Here is a 15,023-nt window from a genome sequence, read left to right on the forward strand (position 1 = left end):
AACCTCATCACATGATCACCTCCTTTTACGTAAGTAACCTGCACACTTCCATGTATCTACACTCCCTCCACCCATCTACCACCATATCCTTATATACCAACATATCCTTAGATAACCATAGTGGAAACCCTGGAGATTTCAATTCATTACAAGGAAAAGATTTTTCACAACGAAAGCAGTTAAATACTGGAATGGGCAGAGAGGCTGTCGAACCTCCCTCTCTGGAAGTTTTCAGAATTCAACAGGACAAGGCCCTGAGCAACCCAATCTAGCTTCAAAGCTAGGTCTGCTCTGTGCATGAGGTTGGACTAGACGACCCACAGAGGTCCATTCCAACCTAAGTCTGATTCTATAATCGACTCAGATCAGCACTCTCTTAAGTTTCTTGTAAACAGCTGCAGGATGATTTTATTATAGAGCTTGTCTACATATAAACGTTATTTTGAGATAATTTGGGGAGTACACGCCAGAATCTCTCTTCCATAAATGGAAGTTCAGAGAAACTTTTTGAGTGCATTTTTATTTTTGCCTAATCAATTTAATTTATTAGGAAAATGTCTTTTTCCAGAGTTAAGTACTCCAGTCACGAGCTTACTCCACAACAATCATTTCAGAACTATCAGTTTTAGTGAATTTTAGGTATCTACTCTTGGAAACACTTTCAGAAGACAGAGTTAATATGCTGAGCAGCACATACTCAACTGATAGCCAATAGTACTTAAGTTAATAGTTTGGTTTTGTTTTGAAAGAATCAGTTTCAAAACAAAAGACAGTTTTGCCATACACAGAGCCACAGCCTTCACCAAACTTGCTTAAAACTGCTGTACAGAGAATTCCTGACCTCAAGGAAAAAAGTCCTTCAGCATCACCTGAACAACAAAATAGGCAGTTGTAGAGAAGACCAGGTAAGACTACGAAATGATTCAGTGCATATGAAGTAACTTACTGTTAATTTCATCTGTCGTAATTGGCAAATCTGACTTGGCTTTACAACCCAGAAGTTCTTCAGATCTGCTAGGGGTCCCATTACTGCTTCTGCTCTCCAGGTGAACGTCCTGCTGGACAGATGAGGAGTCCATGGTAAAAACAATCCAGATCCCCGGAAAGTTTTTCTCCCAAATAATTTGCTGCCAAGTGAACTACCAAGTCCTGTTTCTCTCCATCAGCAACAACAGCATCAAGATGTTACAGAGGAGCACAGTTCTGAGCTTTACAGCTGTTGGTGTGCAACTGGCAGACGATAATTCCAGGAGATCATGAAAACAGCTCACAGACGAAGCTGTAATCACCAAGGAGTTGCATAGTCTAGAAACAAAATGTAATAAATTTACAAACATTTCTTAGACCTTAGAAAATACGAGTTAAAAAGCAAGAAGTGCTCACAGATTACCCACCAGCCCAACTTCAACACAGAACCAGGACATGGGGTAATAACAGATACAATGAAATACAACCAAGTATCCAGCTGTTGTGATTAACAAGTGATCTACTTAACAGCTTTTTTATTAGCACTTTTTCTTTAGTAGCACTGATACACCAAAGTAATGATGCAGCAAGATAATATTCAGCCAGACAACTTATTTAACATCACTGTCCCTTTTAATGGAAATGCCTCTTTGGCCTGTCCTTTAATAAGCGAGCCAGTATTCAGAGTAGCATTTTGCTCTGTAAATTACAGTCTAGACTTTCATACCATATATTTCATTTCAAGGACCTCCTGCCATTTAAGTTTCAATAACTTTAGTTAGAATGTAGTATGGAATTCAGATTTAATTTTTTTAAACTAAATTACATCATTACTGTTTACTTGTCTGCAGAGCAACCAGTATGTGTCACCATAGAGAGCCTGAACTACTAATTACAGCACGGGTTGGCAGTCAGAACATGGCCTGGACTGCAGTTCAACGCCGCCTTCTATGGCGAGTCAAGAGGAGGATTTCCAAACACAGTTTATAGAATTTGTAAATAATTCTCCAGGCATTCAGATCTTACCTTTGGGTATAGACCCAGACAACTAATACAATGTGACAGAAGGGGTTGTACACAGCCACTTCAAGTATTTAACTTTTGTTCAAATAGTTAGTGACAGCTGAATTCAGATTACCAAATGTTATGGTTCCTGTTTACCAAAGAAACATAAGAAATCCCCAGTAAAAAAAAAAAGCGGTTGTTGGGAGAATGTCAAGTCAGGGATATTTTCATTGCATTTTTACATGAACACAAACATTTTGAGCAACATTCCTTCCATATCTCCAGAGAGGACTTGTGTAACTGCGACTGTACCAAACTGCCCTGGCTCACCCAGCAACACCACCAGTCACCTCCAAAACACTACTGAAGCTGCTAACAGCTCAGGATACACAGGACTAGACAATTACACAGGTGAGCTGTGAAGGAGCCAGAAACCTGGAGCACACTACTAAAAGAAAAACCTCCACCAAACAGAAAGATTAATACCTTCACTGTAATTTGTTACTGATTGTAAAAGCTTTTCTGTATAATAAAGCTTACAACAAAACTTCTGGCAGAACAGCCGTTGTACAGCAAATAGATACTGCACGACAGGTCACAAAGAGGAATTACAGACCAAAGGCAAGGACAATTTAGACTGCTTGCACCTTGGCAAAACCCAGCCAACATTACATGGTTTGTTATCCTTGTCATACAACGCCTGTTAATATTATCATGAAGAATAGCTTTCTCCTGTGCAACCCCAACCCATTCCCAAAATTAAAGGTTACAGTATTTTGGCTTCAAAGTCCTTTTGTATCTCTGTGTTGAGCCCAGGCAGACACATACACCCCGAGATGTACGCACACCACGGGAACCCAGCAACAACCTCTCTGGGAAAGGAGCTGTACGAAAACCACCGATTTTGTTTAAAACACCAATAACAAGGAGGGCAACGGAGCCCGGTCCCAGACCGAGGGAGCGGCCTGGCGAGACACGCCCGAAGGGTCCCTGGGTAGGGGCCGGGGCACCTCTCTGGGGCGCCGGCAGAGGCACCCGGCGGCCCGGGGCCGCAGCCCGCGGAGCCGGGCCGGGCCGGGCCGGGCCGCTCCCTGCACCCCGGCAGGCCGCGGGGAGAGAGGGCAGCCCCGAACGCGCCCTCCCGGCCTGAAGCAGCGCCCGGCCGCCTCCAGCCGCCCCATGGCGGGCGCCGCGCCTCAGCCGCCCCCGCGCCCCGCCGCCCCCGCCCTTCCCGACGAGACCCCGCAGACCTGGGTCCGACCGCCTGGCGCCCGGCTCCTGCCCGAGACGTGGCGCTGCCTCCGCCGGGAAGGGGCGGGGAGGGCGCGCCGGTGCAACGCGGTTCTCCCTCCCCCGCCAGCCGGGCGCCGCCGCCGCTGAGGGCCGGGCCGGACCCGGCGCGGCCTCCTGCGCCCCGCGGCCGCGCCGCCCCCGCACAGCCAGGCCCCGCACCCCTCGGCAGGCAGCCGCGGCGGCCTGGCGCAGCCGGGGAGGCGGCCGATGCCGCCAGGCCCGCTGGCGAGGCGGCGGCTTTTCCAGACGGACTCTTCCGGGAGCGGAGGGAGTGGGCGCGGCTTTCCTCGCCGGGGCGCCCGCCGCCAGGGCCGGGCTTGCTTCAGCGCCGGGCGGGGAGCGGCGGGGCCGTGGGTCCTCTGAGAGGAGCCCGCGGCGGGGCAGGGCCAGACCGGCCGAGGGGGACTTACCGGCTTGCTCCGGCCTGCGTGCAGGACCCCGAGGCCGGCAGCCGACTTTCATGAATTAAAATTAAATCTGTGTATAAAAGCAGTGCGCCCCTCGCAGCCTTTGTTTTCTGGTTCATTCACGTTCCTGCGTTAATGTTGCCATTTAGTGGATTAGGGTCAAGGGAGTTCAATGACCTGTCCTGTTAATGTCATGTTTCCAGCGTTCCTGATGGCCCTTTCCTCATAAATCAATCCTTAAAGTTTTCAGCATCTTCTTGGCATTGGGCATCCCAGAAGTTGTCTGGGGTACTGGGAACTGATGCATCGGAGTGGTATTTCACACAACTCTTGTCTCCTACACTTACATTGGTGGTTTTTGTTTTTGTAGATTTTTCCATCAGTATAGTAATTTGTTACATTGGGATTGTTTGGGTGTTGCTGGAGAGTATTGGTTGGGTAGATTTTACTCCTAACCTTGCTAGAGTCTCCGTATGGACCAGAATGTTGTTTAGTAAACGGGTATGGAAAACCAGACATCTCTGTGAAAGGTCCCATCACTGCCCCCACCATTCAGAAAACTCTGAACGTTTTTATTTTCATAATGAAAATGCCTTCTAACATCATGTTGTCACCCTAAATATACTTGCCGGGTAAACAGTCAGCTTTTCCAGTTACTCCTCTTTTATTAACCTTTGCAAATAATCCTTAATATGAACATGAACCCACTAAGCTGTTTCTCTAGGAAGACATGAGGCTGTTCAACAAGTCAGAAACATACATCAGTGAGTCTAAATTGTTTAAATTGCAAACCTGTTAACCAAGCTCCTGACAGACTGCTGATGACAGTGACTGGGTGTTTTCTTGCTCGTATTATCCAGAGGTGTCCCTCGAGGCGCGATTTGGAAGAGAACATTACTTTACAAACTAATTCAGGAAGAGGACTATTTGCAAGTGGAAGTGCAGGCATGCATGGATCTGAGAGAGGCTACCAAGCCAGGTGACCAAAGATAGATGAAAGATGAGATGAGCGTGATCAAGAAGGACTGTGTAGTGTGACTCAGTGCAATCTTAGAGACTCTACTGAATGAAACACCTTCTACTGTTCACAAATTCACGAACACACCCTCAGTAAGGGATGTGCGCAGGTATCTGGAGAAAGTGTATTTGGATGTGGAGAACAGCAGCCTCCTGTTACTCTGCTGCGCTATCTGCCTGTACAAGTGGGCAATCCCAAGCTGTGGCTTGGTACCAATGTGAACTGAAGTTTGACCTTCTTGGCTGGATGCACATGTTCGGCATTGAGCTCGTAAACCATATGTGGGGTTTGTATGAGTGAAGGAGAGCTGAGTGGAAAGTGACGTTAACAGAATGAGCCTCTGCTGAGATTTGAGAGGAATCTCAGAGAACTCGCGTGTATGAATGAGTGTGTCAAATTTTTTTACTAGTGACCTTCGCTGGATACTCTTCCACAGAAGATGTCAAAGACAATATGGTGAGGAAGACTTGAATGCCTAATCTTCGTTCAATCTGTTGCTTTGATTTTCTTTTAAGAATATAAAAAGTTGGAGTTTTGCCTCCCGCAGAGAACTCAAATTAAGAACTGTTGAGTCACTAACACAGCTGTTCAGTTGGAGTATTTGTCTGTGTTTGCTTCTTGACTTTGATCCCATCTCTCTAGGACAATTTATTGCTTGGGTAAAGCTCCAAAGTATCTCTTTTTCACTTATTAGTCTGCCACATGGCACCAAGCCCCCCAGTGACAGGAATAACTACTCGTTTAGAGACTGCCACCCAAGCGTGTCACAAAGCTGCAGCAGGCTTAAACAGGCTGCTAGAACAAGAAAGAGAATCCTTCATAGTGAAAGATACCTATCATCAGTAACATAAGTTTTAGCACAACAGGGGAATGTCGTGGTAGTTGTTTAAAAAGCCAGAAAAATTGTCAAGGACTAGCAGAAATGAGGCCTTTAAGTGCAGGGATTCATGTAAATTTGCCGGAGACTTGTTTGTGTAAACTGCAGCCTCTGTCTCCAGCAGAGAAAGAGCCCATGGCTTATCCCAAAGTCTATTCAAGTTCCACTTGCAGAGCACTCTTTTATTCTTCAAATATAAAAATCAGAAGGTACCACGAGTCCTTTAACCACAGCCAGCCGTAGCATTCTTTTGCCCTGCAACTAGGCTGCCTGCAGGAGCTGTCGTGCCGCCTTCTCTCCAAGTAAGTTCTCTCAGACCTTAATAGGAATTGTCTTTTTCAGGAACCCACAGGGCCTTGCCCCTAAAAGGGGAAGTCAAATTTATTAATCTTGGCTCTGACCAAAAAAAAAAAAAAAAAATATAATGCCAAATTAAAACGCTGAGCTAACAATTAAAATTAACAGGGAATGACAGACCATTTGCAGAGTTACCTACCCAGCAGTGTATTTTTCTAACTCGCTGTGTGTGTGTGAGAATTGCCCTAGAGAAAGAGGAAGAGTCAGGTAGGAGAGCAAGGCTCCATACTCTGCAGAAGCAGAGGGTGGCACTCTCTGCACAGCACAAAACCCATGCGTGGTGCTTTCCAGTTACAGCTATTATAGCTACAAACATGTTTTTCTAAATATTTCCTCAGCAAAGATCTTGTTCTCTAACCGCTGACAACAGCATGTTCCAATTCCCTGTGCTTATTCCATGTTTTTCTGCTTACGTATTTCTATTATTTGGTGTCACTCAGTCTGCAAAAACTTCATTAAAAAAGAAACCTGTGCTAACCACATATAAATAGCTCTATTACTGGCAGACTGCAATCAGTCTCAGGCATCCAGCTCTCCTCTCACAGCCACTGAGGAAAAAAATAATTTTGTGTTAAATACAGACTATGGAACTAGAATCTAGGTCTTCAGAAATGTGCTTTATTAAAGGCTGCCTTAATATTTTATTTATATATTTTATTTACTTATAAATTTTATTTATATATGTGAAACATTTATACAGCATTCTACATAAGCAATTTTTAGCGTGTCTGTTCTAGCATGGATAAGTATTTAAAGTGTTATTTTCCTGACTCATTTCTATAAACAGAGGAGACACTCAGATGTAACTGTGGCGTGTCTGATATAACAACATAGCTCAGAATGGATTTAATCAACCTCTACATAAGAGAAGGCTGGGAAAGCATAAAAAGCCGCATTGTGTAACCAGAAGGTTTGCAGATGAGAACTCTTGCATACAGAGAATAAACTAAGATTTAAAGCCTTGTTACTGGAAGTATCTTGCCAATGCCCTCCTCCTGTTTAAGGCTGGATTCAGTTTGGTCACACCGGCTGTTTTGAAAAACAGAAACTGCTAAGAGCTGCATTCATTTCTGTGGGACATTTCACTGTAGCCTCCCTGGGTGAGGAGGGTTAGTTTTGGTATCAGGATGCCTAACATATTTAAAGAAATTAATTCAGAAAGTTCTCTTTCCATGTATCTGTGTGAGAGAGAGAGAGGGAGAGAGGGAGAGAGAGGGAGAGTGGATGGAAATTACTGCTTTTTAGTGGTTTGAAGCTTAGCTTTCCCACAATAAATGATTTTTGCTGCCAGCCTGGAAGCAGTAAGTTTCTACTTTTTTTTTTCCTGGAAATTACTTTCCCAGCCTGGGGCTACTGGTTAAGAAAGTGCTGCCATTACACACACAAGTCTATCCACTAACTTCATAAATGTCACTGTTCCCCTGAAATGTAGTGCTTGCTTCAGCATTTCAAGAGCCCTCAAAATGGCACAGTACAGTAGGTAACATGGGCCAGTCCTCAGAAGGACTTGCTAAAAGAACATGGAAACCTTGAATTTTTCAACAGGGAGCCCGACGCACAGAACAGGACATTTACTTTCTCAAAGGCATCTCAGCAACTGTGGAGAGGCTTGGCCTTGTCTGTTCAGGGATGTGCACAGCTGCACCTGCATCTGCCCTTCCTGATGCACAACAGGAATGGGGTACAACTCTGATCTGGGCTGTGGGGCAGTTATATAAGAGGTGGAGCTGTGGAGAGTGTAAGATAGGGAATAAAGAGTAGGTAAGAAGCAAAGTCCCTTTTACCCTTCTGTCCTTTCTTGATCCTTCTGGTAAATCTGTCACTGGTCTACCTCCAGCTGCCTTGCATGGCTGTCTAATGAGCAGCTGGGCCAGACACCGTCGGAAGTCAGCTCACCAACTAGATGTTCCCTGCAAGGGGCATTAGAAGCCCCACTTGCATGCTCAGTGCACTGCCTGCAAGCCTGGCTTCATGGCTTTTTCCTTCAGTTAGATGCCTTTTGGACCTAGTCTTCCATGGTGCCTGGTGTGGGAAGTTGTCCATGCCTGTACAAAGCCTCACTGCCTGCTCACAAAGGGAGCTCATAAATATAAAACATAATCTTCATAAAAACTACGGCTTGAAAGGGTCACCAATCTGAGCTGAAAACACTTACTAGCAGGCTGCTGTAAGTTTGATCCTGAATTCTGGATGCTGAGTCATTGCTAAACCATAGCGATGAAGTGGCCAGGTCCTGCTAGCAGAGGGATGCTGAGATAAGGGAACAAAGATATAGTGACAGGATTTGCTAGGCCAAGAATGGAGTAAACACAAACATAAGAAATCAGCATACATATGTGTCTGTGCTACACGCTGAAGGTCTACAGCTTGGAACAGCAGCACAGCCCACACAGCAGCCTCTTTGCCTCGAAAGGATTACGGGTGCCTGCACTCAGATGACCCCTGGCAAGGAATCCAAATAACAGGGATGTAAGATCCTTAAAAAGAAAGCTGCATTGCTAGACTTGGGCATGTTCTCTCTCTTTCATTTAGATATTTTTATATTATTATTCCAGCCCTGTCCAAGTGAAGAAAAGAATCACTTTTTGAATACTCTTTTCTGCCAGCTAGTCCTTGACTTAAGTCCTCAACAACTGTGTATTAGCATAAGGAAACAGCAGATGGAATCTCTGTATTTACTTCTGTCACACTGAGCCTCATGTGGAAAAAAGTAGATTTCTTGTTTCAGGGATTTTTCGAAGCTTAAAGTGCATTTATGGTGTCATCACCCTGAGATTTAAGTGTGAGTGTTAAGAAAAGCAATGCACCACAGCGCTATGCTACAGAGACCAGACTGCCCTTTGGGCAGAAGTGTTCTGCTTGGAAAAAGCCCTTCCCTCTCAAAAAACCCTCCTGCCAGAGGTGCCAAGTGTCCTGGGTTATGTGTTTATTCAGAATAGATATAATGTAGTTATATATGCTTTTTCAGTTGACAGGTAACTCAAAGAAATATTACCCAGGAGGAGCAAAATGTAAATTTGAACATGAGCAATCACAGTAAATAACTGACAAGGTCATAGCCTAGGAATACCATTTACATGGAATTTGCCCTGAAAAGAAAAGGGTGAAATAGGAATTGGCCACACAATTATTTGCATCTTCTGCCTTCAGTGCAAGAAGGATAAACAACCCAATTAAGCTATCAAGATGTTCCTTATGTGCCCTTCCATCGAAGGGATATTTCTACATTAGCAAATGCAAATTTCCCAGGGAGGCAGCAGTTGGAGTCCTGTCCCTGATTCCCTCTCAGCCTTGGGCTAATCATGTCGCTACTTTTTTAAGTGTCCTCAGTTTGTACAATAAAGGATAACAGGCAGCTTCATCTCACAAGCACTGCAAGGATTACATGGATATATCTGTTTCACCTCTTTGGGAGTCAAGCGACAGGACATCAAACCCATAGAGCAGGTGAATGGCCCTGGGTTACACACGAGCTCAGTGTCAGCGTGCATTCAACGCAAGACTGCTGCCTCGGTGCCGGTGCCCAGCCTCTCCCGCTTTCATTACAAAGTATAAATCGAAGACATTAGTTCCGATTTACCCAATGAAAAGACACTGTGGAAAGTCAAATACAAAGTACATTCATGCATTTATGACAAAAAAATAGTTTTCTTAGATATCAGTCCTCCAACTTCATGCTTATTACGTGCACCCACTGGGACACCAGCTGAAGGTATTAGCCATTTTTTTTTCCATTGATTATGTTGCCCTCTGAAAACCAGGTGTCTTTGCTCCTTGGGAAAGAAGAATTCAGGAACTGGGATGTCAGCACAGCCCAACAACCTGGCTAGTCCATTGTCCCTTTTCCAGTAGTGGCCAGCACAAGAATCTTCTGGGAAAGGTGTAAGAAATCCTGTAACAGCCTGCCACTTGGCAGATTCCCCTCCCATGCCAGACAGTTAGAGCTGGATCTCTGTGGACTCCTTGCGCTGCTTTCTGTGAGGGGGTAACTGAGCTACAAAAAAAAAAGCAGCTCCAAGTGTAAAACCACAGAATTTGTCAACTACTTTTAAAATAGATTATTGCACATCTTCCTACTGAACAGAAGAATTAACTGCAGCTAGCAATGTATGTTCGCTGCCAGCTGCAAGGACAGAATAATTTTTGGTTGCTGGGGACTATGGGGCTGCCTGACACTCATTGCAGCATGTGGTGTGACTGGATGGAGTACAGGAGACGGTTTCGTGGGAAACCAGAAAGCTGCCTTAGAAATGAGGAGTGTCCCCCACCCTCCCATGATCTCCAGAAAGGTTAAGTGGCTGCTGTACCCTGACCGCTAGTTTTTGTGCAGCTCCTTCTCTTTGGGCTCCCCAGGGTGCCCAGCAGTGTTCCTTCCCTGTCCCTTGCTCCGTGCTCAGATGAAGCTGGGGTGACTTTTCCTCCTTGGAAAGACCTGAGTCCTTTTCCTATTTCCCATTACTCTGATAATTCACCCTCCTGACTGAGCTCCAGGGTCTGGCGGGGGACCGCAGCACCGGCCGGGTACGCTGCCCCGGGCAGCTGCCCTCGCTGCTGCCAGGACACCAACACCCATCTCCCCACCGCACAGCAGGAGACACTTCTCCCGCAGGAGCCCGCTCAAGCAGGCTGCTCCGAGCGGCTGGGCTGCCTCCACCCCCGGCCGTTCCCAAGCCCGGAGCGGACACAGCCCTGGGCACCGCGCTCTGACCCCGCTTGCAGCTGGGGGCTCGGACCAGGCACCTCCGCTCCCCTCCAGCCCGCGGAGCCCCGCGGCCGCCCGACCCCCTCCGCTCCCGCGGCGCCTCGCCCGCTCCCCGCCGAGCTCCGCGCCGCAGGTGACCCCCCGGGGGAGGGCAGGGGCCGGGAGCGGCCGGGGGAGGGGGCGAGGGGCGGGGAGGCCGGGCTCGGGGGGTCGCTGTCAGCGGCGCCCGCTCGGGACACGGCTCAGCACGGCACGGCTCGACAGCGCGCAGCTCCGCTCGGCTCGGCGCAGCACGGCTCGGCACGGAGCAGCGCCCCGCGCCATGGGCCGGAGCTTCCCCGGCGCGGGGCTCGTCCTGGCGGCGGCGGCCGCCGCGGCGCTCTGCCTCGGCGGGGCGGGAGGCAAGGTAACCCCGCGGCACCGGGCGGCCCCCGCCCGACCCCGCCAGCACCGGGCGCCCGGCGCGGCGCGGACAACGGCAAACACGACGGGGAGGGGGTGCCCCGGGGCTCGGCGTGCATCGGGGAGGGAGGGAGATCTGCCGGGGCTAGGGAGGTACCGGGAGTCCCGGGACGAGTGATGCAGCAGAGGTACTGGGAGTCCCGGGAAGAGGGATGCAGGGGTGCTCCCGGGACGAAGGATGCGCCGCGTCTCCCGAGAGGAGGGATGCAGCGGGGCTGCCGGGGCGGGGGCGGCTGCGCTGCCCCTTTGCCTGGGCCCGCCGGCTCCCCCCGGCCCCTGCCCGCTCGGCGGCGGGGTTTGGGTGCGCCTCTTTAGGGCTGGCTGGTGCCTCGCCTCGGAGTCCCAAAGGCACCGGGAGACACGGTGCTGCGTCTGTCTCTGGATCACCCTCTCCGCTTCGAAACAGGCAGACCCGAAATCCGGCGCAAGTCCCGTGGAAACCGATAGAGCAGCATTTCCAGCAGAAATCAGAGCACTTGCCCGAAGGCATCCCTAACGAGGGGTAGCCTGGCAGAAGGAGCCCAAACCAACCACCTTATGCCCTATTACTGTCCCCACGTTCTCCGGTCATGTGCACCTCGTCTGTAGTATGGGGAGCAGGTAAACAGTGCAAATGACAGCTACAGCTCTCAGGGCAGGGATCTTGGCATAGGCTGGGAGCCACTGGGTGAACCAGAGCAGTGATGAAAAGGCAGATGAGGAAGCACAGAGAACCCCACAACTAGGAGCAGCTGCAGAGCAAACAGTTGCTCTGTCCTTTGGGAAGGGTAAGCAGTCCTGGTCCTGCTGAAGTGAGTGGGACTTTTCCTGTGGACCCTGACAGGAGCAAGATTTGACACTTCTCGTAGAGATTCTCAGATCTATAAAACATGAGCCACTACACTATAAGAAAATAATATTCCATACATTTATGTCTTTTGTTATATGTGTGTGTGTGTGTATATATATATAAAGAAAAAAGGTGGGGGGTTGCTTTCCCTGGTGGAAAACAGCATTGTAATTCTGCCTGATACACCAACTCCCTGCCACAGCACGTACGGACACAGCAATGACACTGTGGTTGAAACAAAGATGTTTTATCTCGCTCTGGTATCCTAGTGAAGATAGCTACAGTGAGAACTTCTTAATTAAGCCACTTTTCTGGCTTAATTAAGAAGTATATATACTCTGTACTAAGTATTAACTTTACAAGGTGCACACTTAAATCTATTGAATTGTACAGTTGTGGAGTTTTGTCTTTTGTTTCTCTTTTAACTGAGAATTGCATCACGTAACCTGCAAGCTTACCCTCTCCTGTTGGGTTTGTTACTAGAAATGAACAACTCTCTCATCCAGCTGCATACTTCTCTTATTAAACTACATAACTTGCTTGCTGCCCTACGTTATTACATCCTTCCTGTGCTAGCTTTGTCCTAACTTTGCCTGTACAGTCATGAGCTGGACCAAGTATTATCCATGTGGTGTGTCTTTGGGTGCTAGTCGTGATGGTGGGACACAATGCATCAGCAAGCTGTAGAATTTTTGCTTGATTTTTATTTTTTCTATGTTTCTGAGCTAACTTCTATTGTTCTCTAACTCTGAAATCAGGACTGTTTGATTTTCTGTCAGGCAGTATCTGAACTGAAGTATTGACCAAGAGCACTGTAGAAAAGAAATTCCCTCCTTAACAAAGAAGTAACAGCCTCCTGCATACTTTTCCAGACTTGACTTCTTGCCGTGTCAATTATTCTTTTGATCACATGTTGTCTATAGTCTCTTAACATACTGGACAATTTAATTTGCAGAATAAATCTTAGGCATTTTCTATTGCTTATCTTCCTAAATGTGACAGTGAAATCTGTTTGTGCAAACAGACGTGAGTGTACATCTCTTGCTCTCTGTTTTCGTTATTTTTTTGAGTAAGTTGCACTTACTCCTCACTCATCAAGGACTGCACTATGCTGCATAGGCTTCATTATTTTTATCTTTTTTGGCTACGTTCTGATAGCGTTGCTATGCTAGTAAAAAAATACACATCCCACTCTAAGTTGGTGGTTCAAATGTAGTTCAATTTAGCAGTTGAAAAAAGGTGTTCAAAGATTTATGAGAAATGAATTGTCTTCTGGCTTAGAGTTAACAATATAAAACCATAACAGAACCTCCCTTGGAAAGGGCAAATCTGCATGAGGTAGAGGAAACTGAATTGTTCTTTTCATCCAGGCAGGTGGTCTCTGCCAGTCAGAGTTGGGGAGCTTTGGGATGCTGTGGGGTAGCGTGGATGTTTGAAACATGTTTTGTGGCAAAGCAGAGCTCTCTCTGGAATCCCTCACTGAGTACTACAGCAATATAAAAATAGGAGTTAGATCAAATGAAAGAAAATTTGAAGATAGGGTGTATGATGTTTCCTCCTGTGTGCCGGTATCAGATGGAACAAGATGTGCAGATAAGTGGCTTGTTTATCCTGAAGGAAGAATGTAAGCTTGATGAAAGAATAACATAGTCAAACTTATGTCTCTGTATGTTCATAAAATATTATCTGTTTAATCAAATCCCTATGGAGGAGGTCTCTATGCCAGTGCCATCCTTCATGTGGTATTCTTCTGTTCATTTGCTGGCTTAAAGAAAAAATCAAGCCTTTCTTGTTCCTTTTAAGAGAAGAAATCTTGGCAATCCTAGACCCTCTAGTGAAAGTCTTAGTCCTGCTCCCAGTGAGGACTAGGGCAAAATTCCTGCTGGTTTCAGAGGGAGCAGGATCCTTCCCAAGATCAGTGAAGGATTAAAAAAAAATCAACTACTAAAATATGCACCTCAATTAGCAAAGAATGTGGCCTGATTAGTAAAGTGTATGAAATTTCAGCTATTAAATTCTACGGCCCTGATCAACAAAGCACGCTGCACAATTGGCAATGTATCCAGAATCTCAACTACTGTACTAGTCTCCTGCCAGATCAACCAAGCATGCAGCTGAATCAGTAAATTATGCAACTGGAGCAGCAAAATATGCACTTCTGATTGGGGTGGGGGGGGATGTGGAAATTCTCAAATGTTTTGAATTGACACACAATAGGTCTGTTACTGGTCAATCTCTGCCTTAAGAAAAGTGGAGGCAAAATATAAAACTCTTATCAAGGCTCTCCAGACAAATGGTGGACTGAAAAAGTACATCCCTTAAATGGCTCAGTGTCTGCTAGTGGCAGCCCCGTTCTTTACCAGATGTACTGCACATCTGGTTCCAATCCCAGCTGCTGCCAGGTGTGGGGGTTATTTTAGTAACACTTCAATGGGATTTTAGGTCCAGGTAGCTTTTGCTTTATTGGACAAATCAGGCACCTTCAAAGCATCTGAAAGTTTTGTTGGCAATGAGCTTAATACCTATTAATCTCTTCACTGTGTGTGAAAGTACTCTGTGCTTTAGGAGTAGACAAATGATAGGTCTTTCCTATTTTCTTTATATCTTGATTAATTGCCATTGCCGCTTCCTATGGCGTTTATGATGTACCTTGGCAGATATTTATTGTGCAGAGAGTTTGGATGTTTGACCAGTTTGCGGAGCAGCTATATTCATATATCCTGAAGCGGTAGAGCTGTTTCTCCGTAGCTTATGCATATGTGCTTAAAAATAAAAATCCAGCCACAGTAGCTGGTTCTGATCTTCAGAAGTTGCTTTTGCTTTAAATTATTGTTTTTGTTCTGTACAGAGCACCTGCAGGTTGTCCTATTTTAATAAAGATACAGTTTCAGGATTGCTATAAACTGATATTTTTAATGTCTGGAAATAAACTGTGTTACGCTGCCTGTGATCAAGGAAGGCATGAGAATTGCTTTGTTTTATTGCACTGTTCACTTTAGTACCCCTAAGTCTGAAACATTATTTGAGTCTAGGAAATATCTGGGCTTGTTTTGTTTTGTTGTTTTTTGTTTTTTGTTTTTTTTTTTTTAATCCACTACAGTTGGTAC

The 15,023-nt window shown here is 46.4% G+C and overlaps 1 protein-coding gene across 2 annotated transcripts in view; it reads right to left on the bottom strand.

Moving 5' to 3' along the window:
- The window catches only part of GOLGA3 (golgin A3), a 29,212-nt gene extending 25,934 nt beyond the window's left edge, over positions 1 to 3,278 (bottom strand). For both annotated transcript variants that reach the window (XM_068412594.1, XM_068412593.1), the window contains exons 1-2: positions 3,222 to 3,278; positions 947 to 1,305 (exon numbers count right to left, since the gene is read on the bottom strand). In XM_068412594.1, the coding sequence (XP_068268695.1) occupies positions 947 to 1,079 (133 nt within the window). In that variant the 5' untranslated portion in view covers positions 1,080 to 1,305; positions 3,222 to 3,278. The remainder of the gene's footprint in view (positions 1 to 946; positions 1,306 to 3,221) is intronic.
- Positions 3,279 to 15,023: the final 11,745 nt, after the last annotated feature.

Source organism: Nyctibius grandis, chromosome 14, assembly GCF_013368605.1.
Source record: "Nyctibius grandis isolate bNycGra1 chromosome 14, bNycGra1.pri, whole genome shotgun sequence".
Lineage (NCBI taxonomy): Eukaryota > Metazoa > Chordata > Aves > Nyctibiiformes > Nyctibiidae > Nyctibius > Nyctibius grandis.